This window comes from Sprattus sprattus (genome assembly GCF_963457725.1).
Source record: "Sprattus sprattus genome assembly, chromosome: 2".
Taxonomy (NCBI): Eukaryota; Metazoa; Chordata; class Actinopteri; order Clupeiformes; family Clupeidae; genus Sprattus; species Sprattus sprattus.
The window spans coordinates 29,523,883-29,539,236 of record NC_137921.1 but is presented as its reverse complement, the minus strand read 5'-3'; the positions used below and the strand labels follow the sequence as shown (position 1 = coordinate 29,539,236).

The 15,354-nt window shown below is 43.4% G+C and overlaps 1 protein-coding gene across 6 annotated transcripts in view; it reads left to right on the top strand.

The window, feature by feature from the left end:
- Window positions 1-15,354, top strand: part of szt2 (SZT2 subunit of KICSTOR complex) — a 140,226-nt gene that overhangs the window by 48,539 nt on the left and 76,333 nt on the right. For all 6 annotated transcript variants that reach the window (XM_080832172.1, XM_080832173.1, XM_080832169.1 and 3 more), the window contains 6 exons: window positions 2,804-2,906; window positions 3,135-3,249; window positions 3,788-3,875; window positions 7,605-7,723; window positions 8,669-8,833; window positions 15,020-15,104. In XM_080832172.1, the coding sequence (XP_080688298.1) occupies window positions 2,804-2,906; window positions 3,135-3,249; window positions 3,788-3,875; window positions 7,605-7,723; window positions 8,669-8,833; window positions 15,020-15,104 (675 nt within the window). The remainder of the gene's footprint in view (window positions 1-2,803; window positions 2,907-3,134; window positions 3,250-3,787; window positions 3,876-7,604; window positions 7,724-8,668; window positions 8,834-15,019; window positions 15,105-15,354) is intronic.

Genomic DNA, 15,354 nt, shown 5'->3' with positions numbered 1-15,354 from the left:
TGGGAATGTGGTGGTGCTTAGTGAAAGTGAAATCATTCAGTGGTGTGCTCCCTGGGAGAAACATTTAAGAAACAAAAAAAATCACAAAATAGTGTATGATAGTCGCTTTCCTGACAATAATCTGACAAATAAAAGGTAGAAATACACATTTCCTGAAAGTTATTTGACTAGAACACATTAAATTACACATTTTTAAAGCTCAAAGTGTAGGCAAGGCTCCCACCACTGCTGTTGAGTGCAGTCAGTGCAGTGACCTTTGCATTTGTCATTTCAGTCACGAGCAGCTCTGCTGTAGACTGCTACTGTATATCTTCCAAAAAACTACTGCAACTCAACTTCATTAGCAAGTTTTACATACCTTGATAAAATTTGATTTCAATAACCACAAATGCACCAAGTAATGTCCGACAAGCGAAAACGACTCAACACTCCTCTCTTCTTTCCCTCTAGCCAACTGGTATTTCTTCTAACGACCATCAAGATTGTTTAGAGCAATAAGAAGCAAATAATTAGTAACACTAAACAGTTGATGGAGCCTGTTTACCTCATTCAAAGGCAGTTCAATATCAACAGCAATAACACTATCTAGCTAACTAACTCAGTCACAAGCCAGTACATCAACAGATGTCGCTACTCTTTTCTCCTGTGCTTTCTAGTTGCCCATTAAGGGAATTAAAAACACTCGGAAATCCAATACACTCCATGCACTGTCTCTTTCAATGTTGATTCCAAGTCAGATGGAAGATGAACTAGCTAGTTGATTTTTTTTTTTTTGCTGAACTAATGTTAGCTAACCTAGCTAAAATGGCAGTTTATGCTAAACACCACTTTGGTGAATTGAAAAAAGAAACTGAAAAAACACTACTGTGGACCTGCCTAAGATGTAATGAAGGCTTTGGAGGTTGAAGCTCAGATTCATGCTTCACAGAGAATGAGACGTGATTGGATCAAATCTTTTCTCTCCCATTAATCACATACTGGAATGTAACGAGAGAAGGAAGAGATCAGGAAAACAGGCAGACGCAGCTAGATTATTAATAGTGAACTAAGGGCCTGATTTGCTAACAGGATTGCGCCCATTTCTGGCGTAAAATAGCGGTCATAAACATAAAACGTTATTTACTAAGGGGGCGCATTTGAGTAGAGTCGCATATTAACGCTTTGAGGGTGTGTACCTGGGTTGCACGGAGATGTGGGTGGTAACGTAGGCGTGAAGCGCACTTTAATGGGAGGAGTGCGCCTAATGATGTATTGCGTGGTATTTAATAAACTGCCTGGCGAGCGCACGTCTCCGATTTGCGCGCTAATTCTCCGCCTCATAAAAGGACGTCTTAACCAGGAAGTGCATTTCCATTGAGTCTGAAAACGTTGATATGGCAGCAGTGATAACAGCAAGGCGAAGAAAGAAGACAGAGACAGCGCACAGAAATATTTTTTTCAACTCGTATAACACATTTTCAGTTAAATGAACCACAAATCATTAGACGGTACAGGTTAACCAGCCACGCAATACTTCAATTACTGGACCAGATCAGAGAGACATCGAACTCTCCACCAGACGATCACATTCCATTCCATCAGTTGTTAAAACTAATTTACAAATATTGGCCTCCGGATAATTTCAACCAGTTATAGCATCTGCAGTCTCAGCCTTCACTCAGCCAAATATTCACCCAGGTGCTCGATGCATTGCTACGCCACACTGGTCAATACATTTCCCCACTGCCATAGCTGAAATTAGAGACATCAAAAAGGACTTTTTTTGAAATTGCAAACTTTCCGAACGTAATCGGAACCATTGATTGCACCCACGTCCATATATATTGTAGTGAACCCATGTCCCTTGTAGAAATGATTAATCTCGCCATGTACACATCTATATTGTTATAATAGACAGTTTATGCATTAATGCCACCAATAACATATTCTTTATAATCGTGTTCTTTTAAACATCTCGCTGTAGGTGATGGCGGGCAGAACAACAATATAGCAGCGCACACATTGAATCAGGTTCAGTGATTGAGCGAACGTGAACCAATAAATCTATCTCCACTTCGCTGAAGCTTCATTTTCTCTTCCTAAATAAATAGCATGGAAAATGCGCAAAAACACCGTGCGTTAATGTGCGAACGCAGTTTAAGCAGTGGTCGCAATGTTAGTAAATCAGGCCCTATATAGGGCGGAGTAAACACAGTTTGCCCAGCGCAGATCTGGTTTGATAAATACCACGGAACATGCGCAAAAACACTGTGCGCTAATGTGCGAACGCAGATTAAGCAGCAGTCGCATGTTAGTAAATCAGGCCCTAAATGTATACATTATTTCCTCATTTTCTGCCACTAGTCTACAGTCATACCATTATCATACCATCATACCACATAAACCATCTTGGAGGTTTAGTAGGGAAAGCCACTGCACTCATTGGGATATAACGTTTAAAGACTTCATTAAAGTTGGGCTATCACACTAAAATCCACCACTAATGCTTTGGGGCAGGATGAGCCTTTGTCAGTTCTTCTGACTTCTGATGAGTCTGAAACCACAACTCCAAGCATATTCTTCATTGTTTTGATGACAGTTTGACTTGACAGTTTGTGTGCCATCATCTCAATCCTGATGGTGTTTTGTATCTTATTTTGTTGGTTTTTCGTGTAACATGACCTATTTCTCTCTCTCTCTCCCTCTCTTTCTCTCTCTCCCTCCCTCCCTCTCCCCTCTCTCTCTCTCTCTCTCTCTCTCTCTCTCTCTCTCTCCCCCTCTCTCTCTCTCTCTCTCTCTCTATCTCTCTCTCTCTCTGCTGCAGCCATTCAGGCCCTGCGCTCGGTTCTCAGTGCCTTCTGCGTGGTCAACAGGAAGAACATGTTTGTCTACCAGGAGCGCACCACCAAATCAGTCTTCTACCTCAGGTCGGCACTCTTCTCAGCAGGGCCCTGACACCTCCCGCCCACCCCCCCCCCCCCCCCGCAGCGCTGCCTCAGCTCAAATCCTTCATCCTCTCTGGAGCCGAGTCTTTGCTTTCTTCTTTCTTCTTTCTTTCTTTCTTTTTAGTAGTGTTCTTTCTTATGTGTTCTCTCTTGATGTCCTTTTGTGTTACCCTGTCTTCCAACCTCTTTCTCGCCCTCTCTCCTGTCTAGACTCTCCGAGACGTCCCAGACAGGGAAGTACTCCGACCTGGATGGCAACCTACACATGGCACGCTCTATGGGCCTGGCCCGCAGCCAGGAGCCCCTCTACTCAGAAGACCTCACGGTATCCATCCCCCGGTGTCATTTTTCATTAGGCAGCCGGCAACTGCGGCCCTGAAGAGCCATTAGGGCTCTGATTCCTGCTCGTGATGGGGAAGTGAAATGGCCGGCGACTGCATGATTTACCCGCTGCTTACAAAGCAGGAAAGCGTCCTTGGGCTTTATAGGGTGGCAAATGACAAGTGTCCCTTATTTTGGAGCCAAGCAGCTTCTGTAATTACTTCTGAGAGGATGAGGGATGGCCATAGAGGCCATGCAAAACTCAGAATGGTCACGCACACTAATGTTGCCTTGAGCTGGCCTTTGTGTGTGTGTGTGTGTGTGTGTGTGTGTGTGTGTGTGTGTGTGTGTGTGTGTGTGTGTGTGTGTGTGTGTGTGTGTGTGTGTGTGTGTGTGTGTGTGTGTGTGTGTGTGTGTGTGTGTGTGTGTGTGTGTGTGTGTGTCTCTGTGTCTGCATGTCGATCTTTGTGTGTATGTGTGTGTGAGAGAGAATCTGCATATGCGTGTGTCCTTGTTTTATAATTGTGGTCTGTACTCTGTAGGGGTCCCGCTCCTCCCTGGAAGGCTCCAGACCGGTTGGACAAGTGGACAAACACATCCTCCTGCTGGTGCATGGCGTCGGCAGTGCAGGTGAGTGAGGGAGGAAAGAGAGAGAGAGAGAGATGGATGAAAGGAAACCAGTGTGCCATAGGCAGCCAAAGAAGTATGGTCAGCTCCGTGCCACCTGCTATCTCTGTCGCCTCCTCCTCCACCTCCTGTTTTGAGAGTTCTCTCTTTCTAGTGTACACTACAACATTTTCCAAACTCCCCTGCTTCCCTCCTCTACAACTCCCAGTTCTCTTGCCCTGAGGGGGAGGAAAGAGGGGGAATGAAATGGCTGACTCATTTCAGCACAGCTTAGTGCGCATGTCTGCAGCCTCCGTGCTGCACTTCCACTCCCGGCCACCAGGGGTCACTGCTGCTCCTCCCTAACCCCCTCCAAGTCCCCACTGCCATGACGTCACCCCCCTTCCCACCAGGTCCGCACAGACTGTCTTAATGCAGACGTTTTTATATTCCCTCAGTTGCGTAAGCACATTTTTGTGAGACATTCCCTCATCCTTCTCCAAACCTGAACTTAAAATTGAAGTCACAGTATCAGTTTGCAGCATGCCGGCCAATTCCATTTCAGCTTTCAGTCGATGTGTTTTACCCGCATAACTGTATTTCTCTTTCTGTTGCCCATTGAAAATCTCAAGCTCCTCACAATTCTAAATAAAATAAATACCTTAATGAAAGAATACCCAAGAATAGCCCTGGCGGGAAAGGGTTTATTTCTGATGGGGATTGATTCAGTCACCATCTGTACTGTGAGGTCAAATTTGTCCTGTATACAGGTTGCATCACTGTCAAAACAGTGCCATCCAACACAAACTACTAGAAAGTGTCCACTCACTGATTTTTTTTGTGCAAGTAACAAATGTGCAGTTATGTTTAACCTGACTGTGCACAATTCATGCTGGTAAAGTGATAATAAATTAAATTTAATACAAAAAAAGGTGTACTACATTGTAAAGATGCATCAGTTCAAGAAAGATTACCTGAGCCTGATATCCTATTCGCATGAGATACCATTCTTCTTTTGCATTTTAAAGTGGACTTTAGGCCGATTATCATTCTCCCCCCATAACCGTGGATAAGACTCCACAGCAGAGAGGAGTAATGGGAAGCAGCTCAGAAATATTTCAAGGATGAAGTTAATTAGTAAGTGCTCATAGATTCTCTGTAACATGGCCCGCCATTCTTGACCAAACCACTCTAATTCACCGCAATGAGATCTCTGTAAAGTGTGTCCGTAAATGCTTGGGGGGGTGTATTTTGTCGCAGGGTAATCACCAGTGATTTGGATCTTACTGTCTTCACAACACGCATTGTTGTATGGTCCTGGAGTTTCTCTGGCACATCCTTAGTCTCGTGTAATGTTTGGCCACAGGGTCAGGCTGTAATCATCTCCCTAAAATCCATTAGGAAATGTAAGCGTCTTTAGCCACTAGCTTCGGCCTGAAACGTGATCAGTTATGATGTTATTTGCGATAATGCGCAACCTCTCGCTTTCTGTTGCTTAAAAGTCTTGTAGCAAACATTTGTCCCAAATGACATCCCTGAGCCAGACATACCAGCCACATGCTTAGGCAGTACAAGAGGGGGAAATGTAGCGTGTAGTATGTAATTGTGCGTTCCTTTTTTAATGACACTGCAGCTTTTTCAGGAATTCTTCTTAAAGGAACCTCACACTGTTTTTACACTTACCTAAGATGTGGGGACCTTTTTTCTGGAACTTCTCCATATGCCGTGGTCTCGCTGTATCCTATATTTCCCTCGGAGCAATCAGAGGAAACTCTGAAAAGAGTTAGTCAGTTCATTTTTCCAAGAATCGTTTTCTCTGAATTGACTGCGTTCATTAGTTGTACAACAATAACGTGTCATGTTGTCATGACCGCTGTAATTTTTGTTAAAATTGCATGCATTCAAATTCTTGCTCTTTTTTGTCCATGACTCTATTTGTTAACCACATTTTATTCTCTGTGTTCTCTGGTGCCTTTTGCCTGTATTTCCTTACAGTATATATTCCTATATCCATTACTTATGCAAGAGCAGCCTGTTGACCCCATTTAAAGCCTGTCTGTGTACATACAGAGTTCCTGAATATGGAAGTGTTCAATGTGACCCCTGAGGCAGAAATGTGTTTCAGAACTGATAGTTGCTGAACTACCTTTGACAGCATGTGCGATTGGTCCCAGCACAGAGTGTGAGGAAAAAGCAAATTGAAGTGGATGTCAAGATTCACCTTTCAGGTTATTCAACATAGCAACAACAACACCTGATCTGTGATATTTATATGTTTGACAGGTCATTACTCTTGACTGGACTATTTAGAATCAGGATGCACACAAACGGGAAAATTAGTCCATTGACAAATGTGCATGACGGTAAAAAAAATATTTGATCGAAAAAGCAATGAAATCCATTTTACATGATGATGCACGGCTGCTCCAGCTTGTCGGTCCTCCAAGAATGCGGTTCGGTGTTTGAATTGAATTCTGTGTGGAAGCTATGAGAATAGCTTGGAAGCCTTCGAGCAAATGAGTTATGGATGTGCATTGTGTCAGGCAGTGTTTCAAGAACAGCGATTGCCAGGCGGGGATTATGCTTACGCAGACGAGGAGGCCTGTGAAAACCTTTCTCTCTAATGTATCTTCTGCAATATTGGCACACCACACATCTTTTTTTAATTCATGGGTATTGTTTGTATCCAGGGATCTGAAGTTTTTGTTTTGTTTGTTGTTTTTGTTTTTATTTTGTTATTATTTTCGGCGCAGGAGCGCCAAGGCTCCCAACACCTGGCTGTCAGGCTATTGATTTGCATAAATTTGGCTGCTGTGGAAGAAGCCATGGAGATCTCATCCTCCTCTCCTTAATGGTTCATTAAATAGCTTCTCTTCTGTGAGATGGTTAGAGAGGTGGATCCTGCTGCAACACTAGCCAGAGAGCTATTGTAGAGTTTCATCCGGAGCTGAACTAGCCAGAGAGCTGTTGACTCCTTGTAATTTTGAGTTTCATCCGGAGCTGAACTAGCCAGAGAGCTGTTGACTCCTTGTAATTTTGAGTTTCATCCGGAGCTGAACTAGCCAGAGAGCTGTTGACGCCTTGTGATTTACAGTTTCATCCGGAGCTGATTCATATCTGGCATGGTTCACACGGCCATGGAAATCCTGGAAAAACTCACTACTATCAAAGGAATGGAAAAGGGTGTTTAATTTTCATTCAAGAAAAATAGCTGTTGTGATGTGAAGTGATGTGATGCTACCACCAGCATAACTAGAAGAGAGAGAGAGAGTTGCCACAAAAAAAACCCTTCTGGTGTCATTTATTCATTGGCTCTAGCGCTGACCTGGTACCAGATGTGACCAGAACCACTCCAAAAACACCCCTGGCCAAATCTACTCTCTGGACAGCCACTGAGTGTTTGTCTCATATCTCTGTGCCGTAGCCTGATTCACAGTCATCTCTGGATGCCGTTTTATGTTCTTTGACCTCACAGTGGTCGGAATCTGCTCTTGACTTCCAGCCTTTTACTGAAGTGCCTTTGTGAACTCAACATCGCCCGGTACTTTTAAAACCTGTTGAGAGCTGTTGGCAGTGGTGAATAGGTAAGGGCAGAAGATGTGTAGTCAGCCTGGTCTGGCTGTTGAACAGGGTCATCTATTTCACAGGTTGATGTTATGTGTGTTTTCTGGGTGCTTGCGTGTGTGCGTGTGCGTGTGTGTGTGTGTGTGTCCGTGTCCGTGTCCGGTGTGTGTGTGTGTGTGATCCCCGCAGGTCCTGAGATCACAGACGAGCTGGTGAAAGTCCTGCGTAAGCGTCTGGACGAGGCCACGCTTGACATCATCACCGTGATGCTCGTCCGCAACTGCAAACTCACCCCGGCCGACGTGGAGGTAACGTTCAGCTCCACCTCCACCTCCACCTCCAGATCCCTATCCACCTCTCTCCATCTCTCAAGCTCTCTTTCTGTCTCTCTTTTGCTCTCTCTCTCTTTTTCCCTCTCTCTCTTTTACTCTGTCCATTACTCATCCATTACTATATTCCTCTCCCATGCTTTTTCCCATTTCAGTCTCTCTCTCACTCTCTCTTCCTCCACCTATTCCCTTGCCCCCCTTCTCTCTCTCCCTCTGTCTGTCTCTCCTGCTACCTCCCCTGCTGTAGTTGTAATCACTCCAAACGCAGGCAGCATCTTAAGCAGCGGGCTGTCTGATGGCATGACTCATGTCTGAGGCCCGTAGCGCTGTGCTGAGCGGTGCTGTGCGGCACTGGGCTTTGAGGTGCGGTGCGGTGCTGGGCTGAGCTGCTTTGGGCTGGAAGGATGGAAGTCCGTAAGCAGGTCTCATTAGTCCTCCCCTCGGTGCCTTCTCTGCCAGCACTGCTGTCTGCCGCACCTGTCCACGCCAGTTTGGGGTGTGTGTGCGAGGTAGAGAAAGTGTGTTTGAGAGAGCGTTTGTTGGTGTGAATGTGAGTGTTCTTGTTGGTGTTTGTGTTTGTGTGGGTATGCATGTGAATGAGAGAGGGAGAGAGAGAGAGAGAGAGTGTTTGTGTATTATTAAAGCCTCCCCTGTTGGAGACGCCCAGGCCCTTTCTGTCACTTTCCCCTCTCCCTGCTTTGAACTCTTTCTCTCTCACTCCATCCCTCTCCTCCTTCTCTCTTATTCCTCCTCTTTCTCTCGCATTCTGTCTCTCTCTCTCTCCCTCTCTCTCTCGCTATCTCTCTCTTAAACACACACACACACATCATCTCTTTCATTCTGTCTCTCCTTCTCTCTGTGATTCTGTCTCTCTCTCTCATTGTCTCTCTTATTCTTTCTCTCTCTCTCTCCCTCTCTCTGCAGTTCATCCAACCCCCTGGTTCTGTTGCCACCGAGGTGATGGAGTTCTCTCTGCCCCAGTACTGTCTGGCCTGGCTGCCCGCCGTGGCCCACTACCTCAGGCAGAACCTGCTCATCTTCCTGCACATCCCCAAGTACACCGACAGCAACATGGAGCACCACTTCAAGGTAGCGCCCTAGTGCTCGTCCTGACACACACACACACACACACACACACACACACACACACACGCTTACACTCACATTCACACTCATACTCGCACTCGCACTCGCACTCACACTCACACTCACACTCACACTCACACTCACACTCACACTCGCACTGGCACTCGCACTGGCACTCGCACCCACACACATACTCTCACGTTCACACAAACACACACACACACACACACACTCATACTCACACTCGTTCCACCCTTTCCTATACATCAACCTCCTGTATAACAGCAGTATGTTGCAGCTCTTAGCTGTAGCACACGGTAGTTTACTTTAGTGCTGTCTGTCCGTTTGACAGCGGCCAACCAGCATCCCTTCCTGAGTTCCTCATACCCCTGTCAGCAGGGCCGTCGTTTAGGGGTGAAAGGTGATGACAATTCTAGGGGCCCACAGCCCAGGGGGGGCCCACAAAAACCCCAGTAGCCTATTATATAGGCTTCCCCTTCTATGACTATATTATTATGCATAGGCCTAACTAATACTCATAGTAATGCATCAGAGTTAAAACAAAGCCACAAAATCAAGCAACATTTTTAAAAAGTTTCTATTTTCCGAGCAATAACCCCATTCTTCAAAAATTGGTTTAGTTCGCTCCTCTTCTGAGATTTTGTGCAAAACGTTACGTTATTGCTCTCGAAGTGCAGCAGCGGCCAGCTGGGTATTAATAGAGAAGCAATGCCAAAACAGAAACATAAACCAGGACGGCGAGAGGACGAGAGGAGCCCAGAATATCACTGTTTTTTAAATATAATATATATATATTTTTCAGCATATCTCGCCTCGTCCAACGTCACGATGTTGGAGTGCCTAATGTTAGGAGCTACTGCTTAGCCAGCTACCGAATTACACTAACGTTAAACGGTAGGGTGGTCAGCAGTTTAAAATAATCGCCGGACAAGGCTGACATAACAAAATGATCCAGTAAATATCATCCACAGGAAAGATCAGTAACATTTTAATTCGCCAACTGTTATTATACGCTGCCTATGGTAGCCTATGACATGAGTCTGGTTAATGTTAAGGCTGATTTATGGTCAGAGACGTAAGCGTAAGTGCAAGTGCAAGCGCAAGAGGCCGCGCAAGCCCCTTGCAATTGTTCTGGGTGTGAATTGCTTGGCAACACTCGCAACCATTAAGGGAGCATGAATTGCTATGAGTAAATTTTGCGCAAAAATGTGACACCAACGCAGAACCAAGCAGCCGCCTTTTAAGCAGGGGCTAATCTTACAGATTGCCTTCCTCATACAAGAATAAAGTAAAGTTGGTTGTCTATGGCATTGATAAGCCAATTAAGATTTTGCCCCTTTGCCCTTTTTGGATGTTAATGCCAAGACTAGGTAGGTTAGTTCTTCATCAGTTGTTCCATAAAACATAACCATAAATGTGTACAAAAGCAAAATGAAATTAAATAATTAAACCTATATGTGCTGCTACTCCAGAATCAGCTGTAGCCTCCTCTGACCCCCACCCCCAGCACTCCAAAGATGCTGATGATGGTGAGTGAGTGAGATAGACACTTGTTGGTAATTTTAATTTAGTGAATTGCTGTGCATTGGCAATTACTTACACATAAGTCTAAGCTCTTTCGATTCTGTAATGAATGGCAAAATGTAGATGTATTTATAAGTCTACTTGTCACTGACTGCCCTTGCTGTCTACAGAGCCAGGTCCTCTACCCAACAAATATTAGAAACCAAAGCTACTACAGACAGTGAAGGGGATAGTGAATATGCAGGTAAGGCCAAAGCTGGGAATAGGTACAATTCGCCTGCGCGAGAGTCGCCATTCGCTTCACGCGAATCAGGCACAATTCGCTTCACGCGAATCAGGCACAATTCGAGTGGGCGAGAGTCGCCACTTCGCTTCACGCGATTTGGCACTCCGCGAGTGGGCGAGACTCGCCACTTTGTGAATGAAGCGCGCTTCACTTGACGCGATCTGAATTGCACAGAGACGGGCGCATATGAGACATATACGTTGTTGACTCACAAAGACAACAAATAGCTACACGTAGCCTATAAACGTTGTTGAGACTCTTATTAAAGATTTTACTCATTCTCGTGGTTGAAAGTCGGTAACAAAACAGAGACAAATAGCTACACGGTCAAGCAATGTCATTTCATGTCATTTATTTCAAAAACAAACAATCAGAGTGTAATAGCTCTGGTTCCAAGACAAAAAAAAGCCAGGAACCAGGTCTGATGGCCCATCAACCTAGACAAAAGGCCAGGAGCCGCCTTGATGGTTCTAACCTGGTGCTGTGTAAACTACCTTGTGGGTGTTGAATTGGTATTTTTTTTTGTTCAGCCACTTAACATTTTATAGTGTATTCATATCTATATCTACTTATTTAAAATTGTTGTCCCTATTCATTGTATTTATATCATATCATGCCTCTTACCTTATATTCATTGTACTTATATCATATCATGACTCTTACCTCATATTCATTGTACTTATATATCTTATCATGTCTCTTCCCTCATTCATAACCTCTATTGCTACCTTCACCTGTACCTGTATCATATCTGCACTAATGACCAACTATTGCTGCCAATGTTACTACTGCTCATACCCCATATACAGCCGCGGAAAAAATTAAGAGACCACTTCAAAATTATCAGTTTCTCTGGTTTTACTATTTATTGGTATGTGTTAAAGTAAAATGTACATTTTACTTTAACACATACCAATAAATAGTAAAACCAGAGAAACTGATAATTTTGAAGTGGTCTCTTAATTTTTTCCGCGGCTGTATCTTGTACTGTCATATCATACTGTATATATCCCATCTATTTATTTTTATATTACCACTATGCAGAATACTCTGCACTCTTCTGCTATGGTTCTTCTGGTTAGATTCCGTTGCATTGTACTTATATCATATCATGACTCTCTTACCTCATATTCATTGTACTTATATCTTATCATGTCTCTTACCTCATTCATAACTTCTATTGCTACCTGTACCTGTATCATATCTGCGCTAATGACCAACTATTGCTGCCAATGTTACAACTGCTCATACCCCATATATCTTGCGCTGTCATATCATACTGAATACAAATGCTATACAATACATTATCTGTAAGGTTGTGAGTGTGCAGTGGTAATGTAAGTTGATATTGATATATTGATATATGTTTTTATTCAGTCACACACAGCAACAACAAACAAGTTCAACACAAATAATAATACATTCAAAGTGACTGAAAAGGCACAAGCTGAAGCATAATGCTTGTATTTAAGCCTGTCCTGTTTGACCAATTTAAGCTACCCATGCATTTTTTTTTTTTACAAGTAATACATGTAATGGAAATAAAAAAACAAACAAAAAAATTGCCTCCAAAAAGTTAGTCACAAGAACAGCAATGAAGCAAGATCCCAAATAAACAGCACAAAATCCTGCATACATTATGGACACTTGTAGCCCTCAAAAATGGCTTTAGCTACCTTCCCTTTGAAAACAAAAAATGTCTTACACTTTGTTAAGATTATGTTAGCATCATTCCATAATGAAATTCCAACAACAAATATACATCTCCTTTTAATTTATTTTTTGGCATTTGGTACAGTAAATGTACAGACATCTCTGAGATTATATTTTGTCTCTTGAAATGAGAAAAACCTTTGTATGCTGACTGGGAGTTGGTTTGATTTAGCTCGATACATTATTTGCATTATTTTATAATATACCAGATCATTACATTTCATAACAAATGATTTCATAAACAATGGGTTAGTGGGTGCATAATAATCAACCTTATTTATTATCCTTATGGCTCGTTTTTGTAAAATAATGATTTCATTGACAGTTGTTTTATATGTCAATCCCCAGACTTCCACACAATATGATATGTAGGGAAGTATAAGTGAACAGTAAATAATATGTAAGGCCTTATAGTTTAACATGCTTCTTGATTTGTACAAAATTGCTATCATCTTAGAGCTCTTTCCTTTGATATAATAAACATGTGGTTTCCATGTTAATTTATGGTCAATGACCACTCCTAGAAATGTTATCTCGGTCACTCGTTCAGCATCACTTATTTTTAATTGAATGTCCTTACCTATTTCCTTTTCGATTTCCAAAGACCATGAATTAGTTTTTTTATTTTTCTATTGAGTGACAATCTATTAACATCAAACCAGGTTTTGAGGATTTCTAAATCAAGTCAAGAGTTGCTGTAAATTATTACCCGAACAGTAGGCTACATGTTTGTATCAGTTGGATTCGTAGAACATAATAAATTACATTGCTTGACCGTCGTGTGGCTATTTGTCTCTGTTTTGTTATTGTTGTTGTTACCGACCACGAGAATGAGTAAGATCTTTAATAAAAGTCTCAACAACGTTTATAGGTTACGTGTAGCTATTTGTTTTGTCTTTGAATGAGTTGTCGTATTTATAGTTTGTGTCCTAAGTGAAGCGTGCTTCATTCACAAAGTGGCGACTCTCGCCCACTCGAATTGTGCCTGATTCGCGTGAAGCGAAAATGGCGACTCTCGCACAGGCGAATTGTACCCGTTCGCATTCAAGACCTTAGCTCTAACATGACATAATAATACCCAGTGACTCTTTGTGGAGTGGTTAATTGAAAAAAACTAACAAATTGGGTGCATTGCATCAGGCACTGTGAAGAGGAACAGAAAAATAAATAAATAAATTATAATACATAGTCTAAGAAAGAAAGTTGTGTAAAATTGATCTTTGGCGATGAAAAGTCAGGGGGCGGGGACCCACACCAATATTCTTTCAGGGGGCCCAGAATTCCTAGCAACGGCCCTGCCTGTCAGTGCTGTCAGTGCTGTCACTGCCCTCAATAGTCTCACAATAGGGCAGACTGCACTGAGACAACTCACACACTCACACTGCCCTCAATAGTCTCACACTAGGACAGACTGCACTGAGACGACTCACACACTCACACTGCCCTCAATAGTCCCACAATAGGACAGACTGCACTGAGACAACTCACACACTCACACTGCCCTCAATAGTCCCACAATAGGACAGACTGCAGTGAGACAACTCACACACTTACACACTCACACTGCCCTCAATAGTCCCACAATAGGACAGACTGCACTGAGACTGAAACTCATCTAAACTTTGCCACTGGAACTCACTTAATAACTATTGTATGTTGCTGCTATATTTGTTTGTGTGTATGTTGCTGTTTGCTGGTAAAAGATGGTATTATATCTTTGGGGGTTTTCTGACCCAAAGTGCAAAGCTATGGATGCTCTATGTCATAAGAGTCTATGGGACTGAAATGTGTGTTTTATAAGTTCTGCACATGATCATATAGCAAGTAATTGTATTGGGACGTTATATAAACTAGTTGTCTACAAAAACATACTTTATAAAAACGGAAAAAGCAGCATTCTGTGGTTTATCTGCCCACTGCTTTGCCCACACACCCCTCACCTTTGCTGTGTACTGAAAACCGTCGCCGTGGTAACCTCTGACCTTGCTGAAAATCACTTTTGCGACCTTAGCTCTTATGAGGCACACACACATTGGTGTGGAAAAACTGGTGCGGAATCGGTGTGCTAATCGCTAACACCCACACCTTGACCAAACTCTGTCAAGGTTTGACTCCAAATGTATACTGTGCAATGGCTTCGTCTTGAGCGCTGTGTGTACGGTACTATATAAAAAAGTCTGACTCCTGCCCACGTAAGGCAGTCTTAATGCATGCAGCACTGTTGGGTGGAGAGGGGATACTGTGGGGGTTGAAGTCCTGCTGGAGTTCAGAACTCCAGGAGGCCTGAGATTTCATCTCTTCTCCTGCTAATGCACACATTTGATATGCATAGTCTGAGGGGGCTTTGACAAGACTTCCTTTTATATGTATGTGCTGATGAATTCCTCTGCTTCTTCACTCGCTCACTCATTCCCTCCCTCCCTTTGTTCTCACTCTCACTCTTATTTTCTCTATATCTCTCTCTCTCTTTCCCTGTACTCTCTGATTCTCTCTTTCTCTCTCTCCCTCTCCTTCTCCCTCTCTCCCTCTCTTTCTCTCTATCTATCTCTGTCTCTCCACCTCTCTCCCTCTCTCTCCCTCTCTCTCCACCTCTCTCTCTCTCTCTCTCTCCCTCTCTAATGGTGTCCTGTGCCCTTGGTCCTCAGCACTACTTCCACCTGAGTAGTGGGCTGCCAGACTCCGATCTCTACCTCTACAATAAGCCTGGAGGCCAAGGAACCGGAGGAAAAGGTAATCGCCTTCTCTCTTTCTCCTTCTCTCTGTTTGCCTCTTTGTCTGTCTTGCAATGCACTGGCAACATATATACACACACACACACACACACACACACACACACACACACACACCTTAGCCCTACCTGTATTCCTCTGTCTCCTCTCTCCTTCTGTCTCTCTCTCTCTTTCTCACTCTTTCCCTGTCCTTGCAGTGCTCCAACATCTTAACCTTGCTTTCCTCAACACACACACAAAAAACACACACA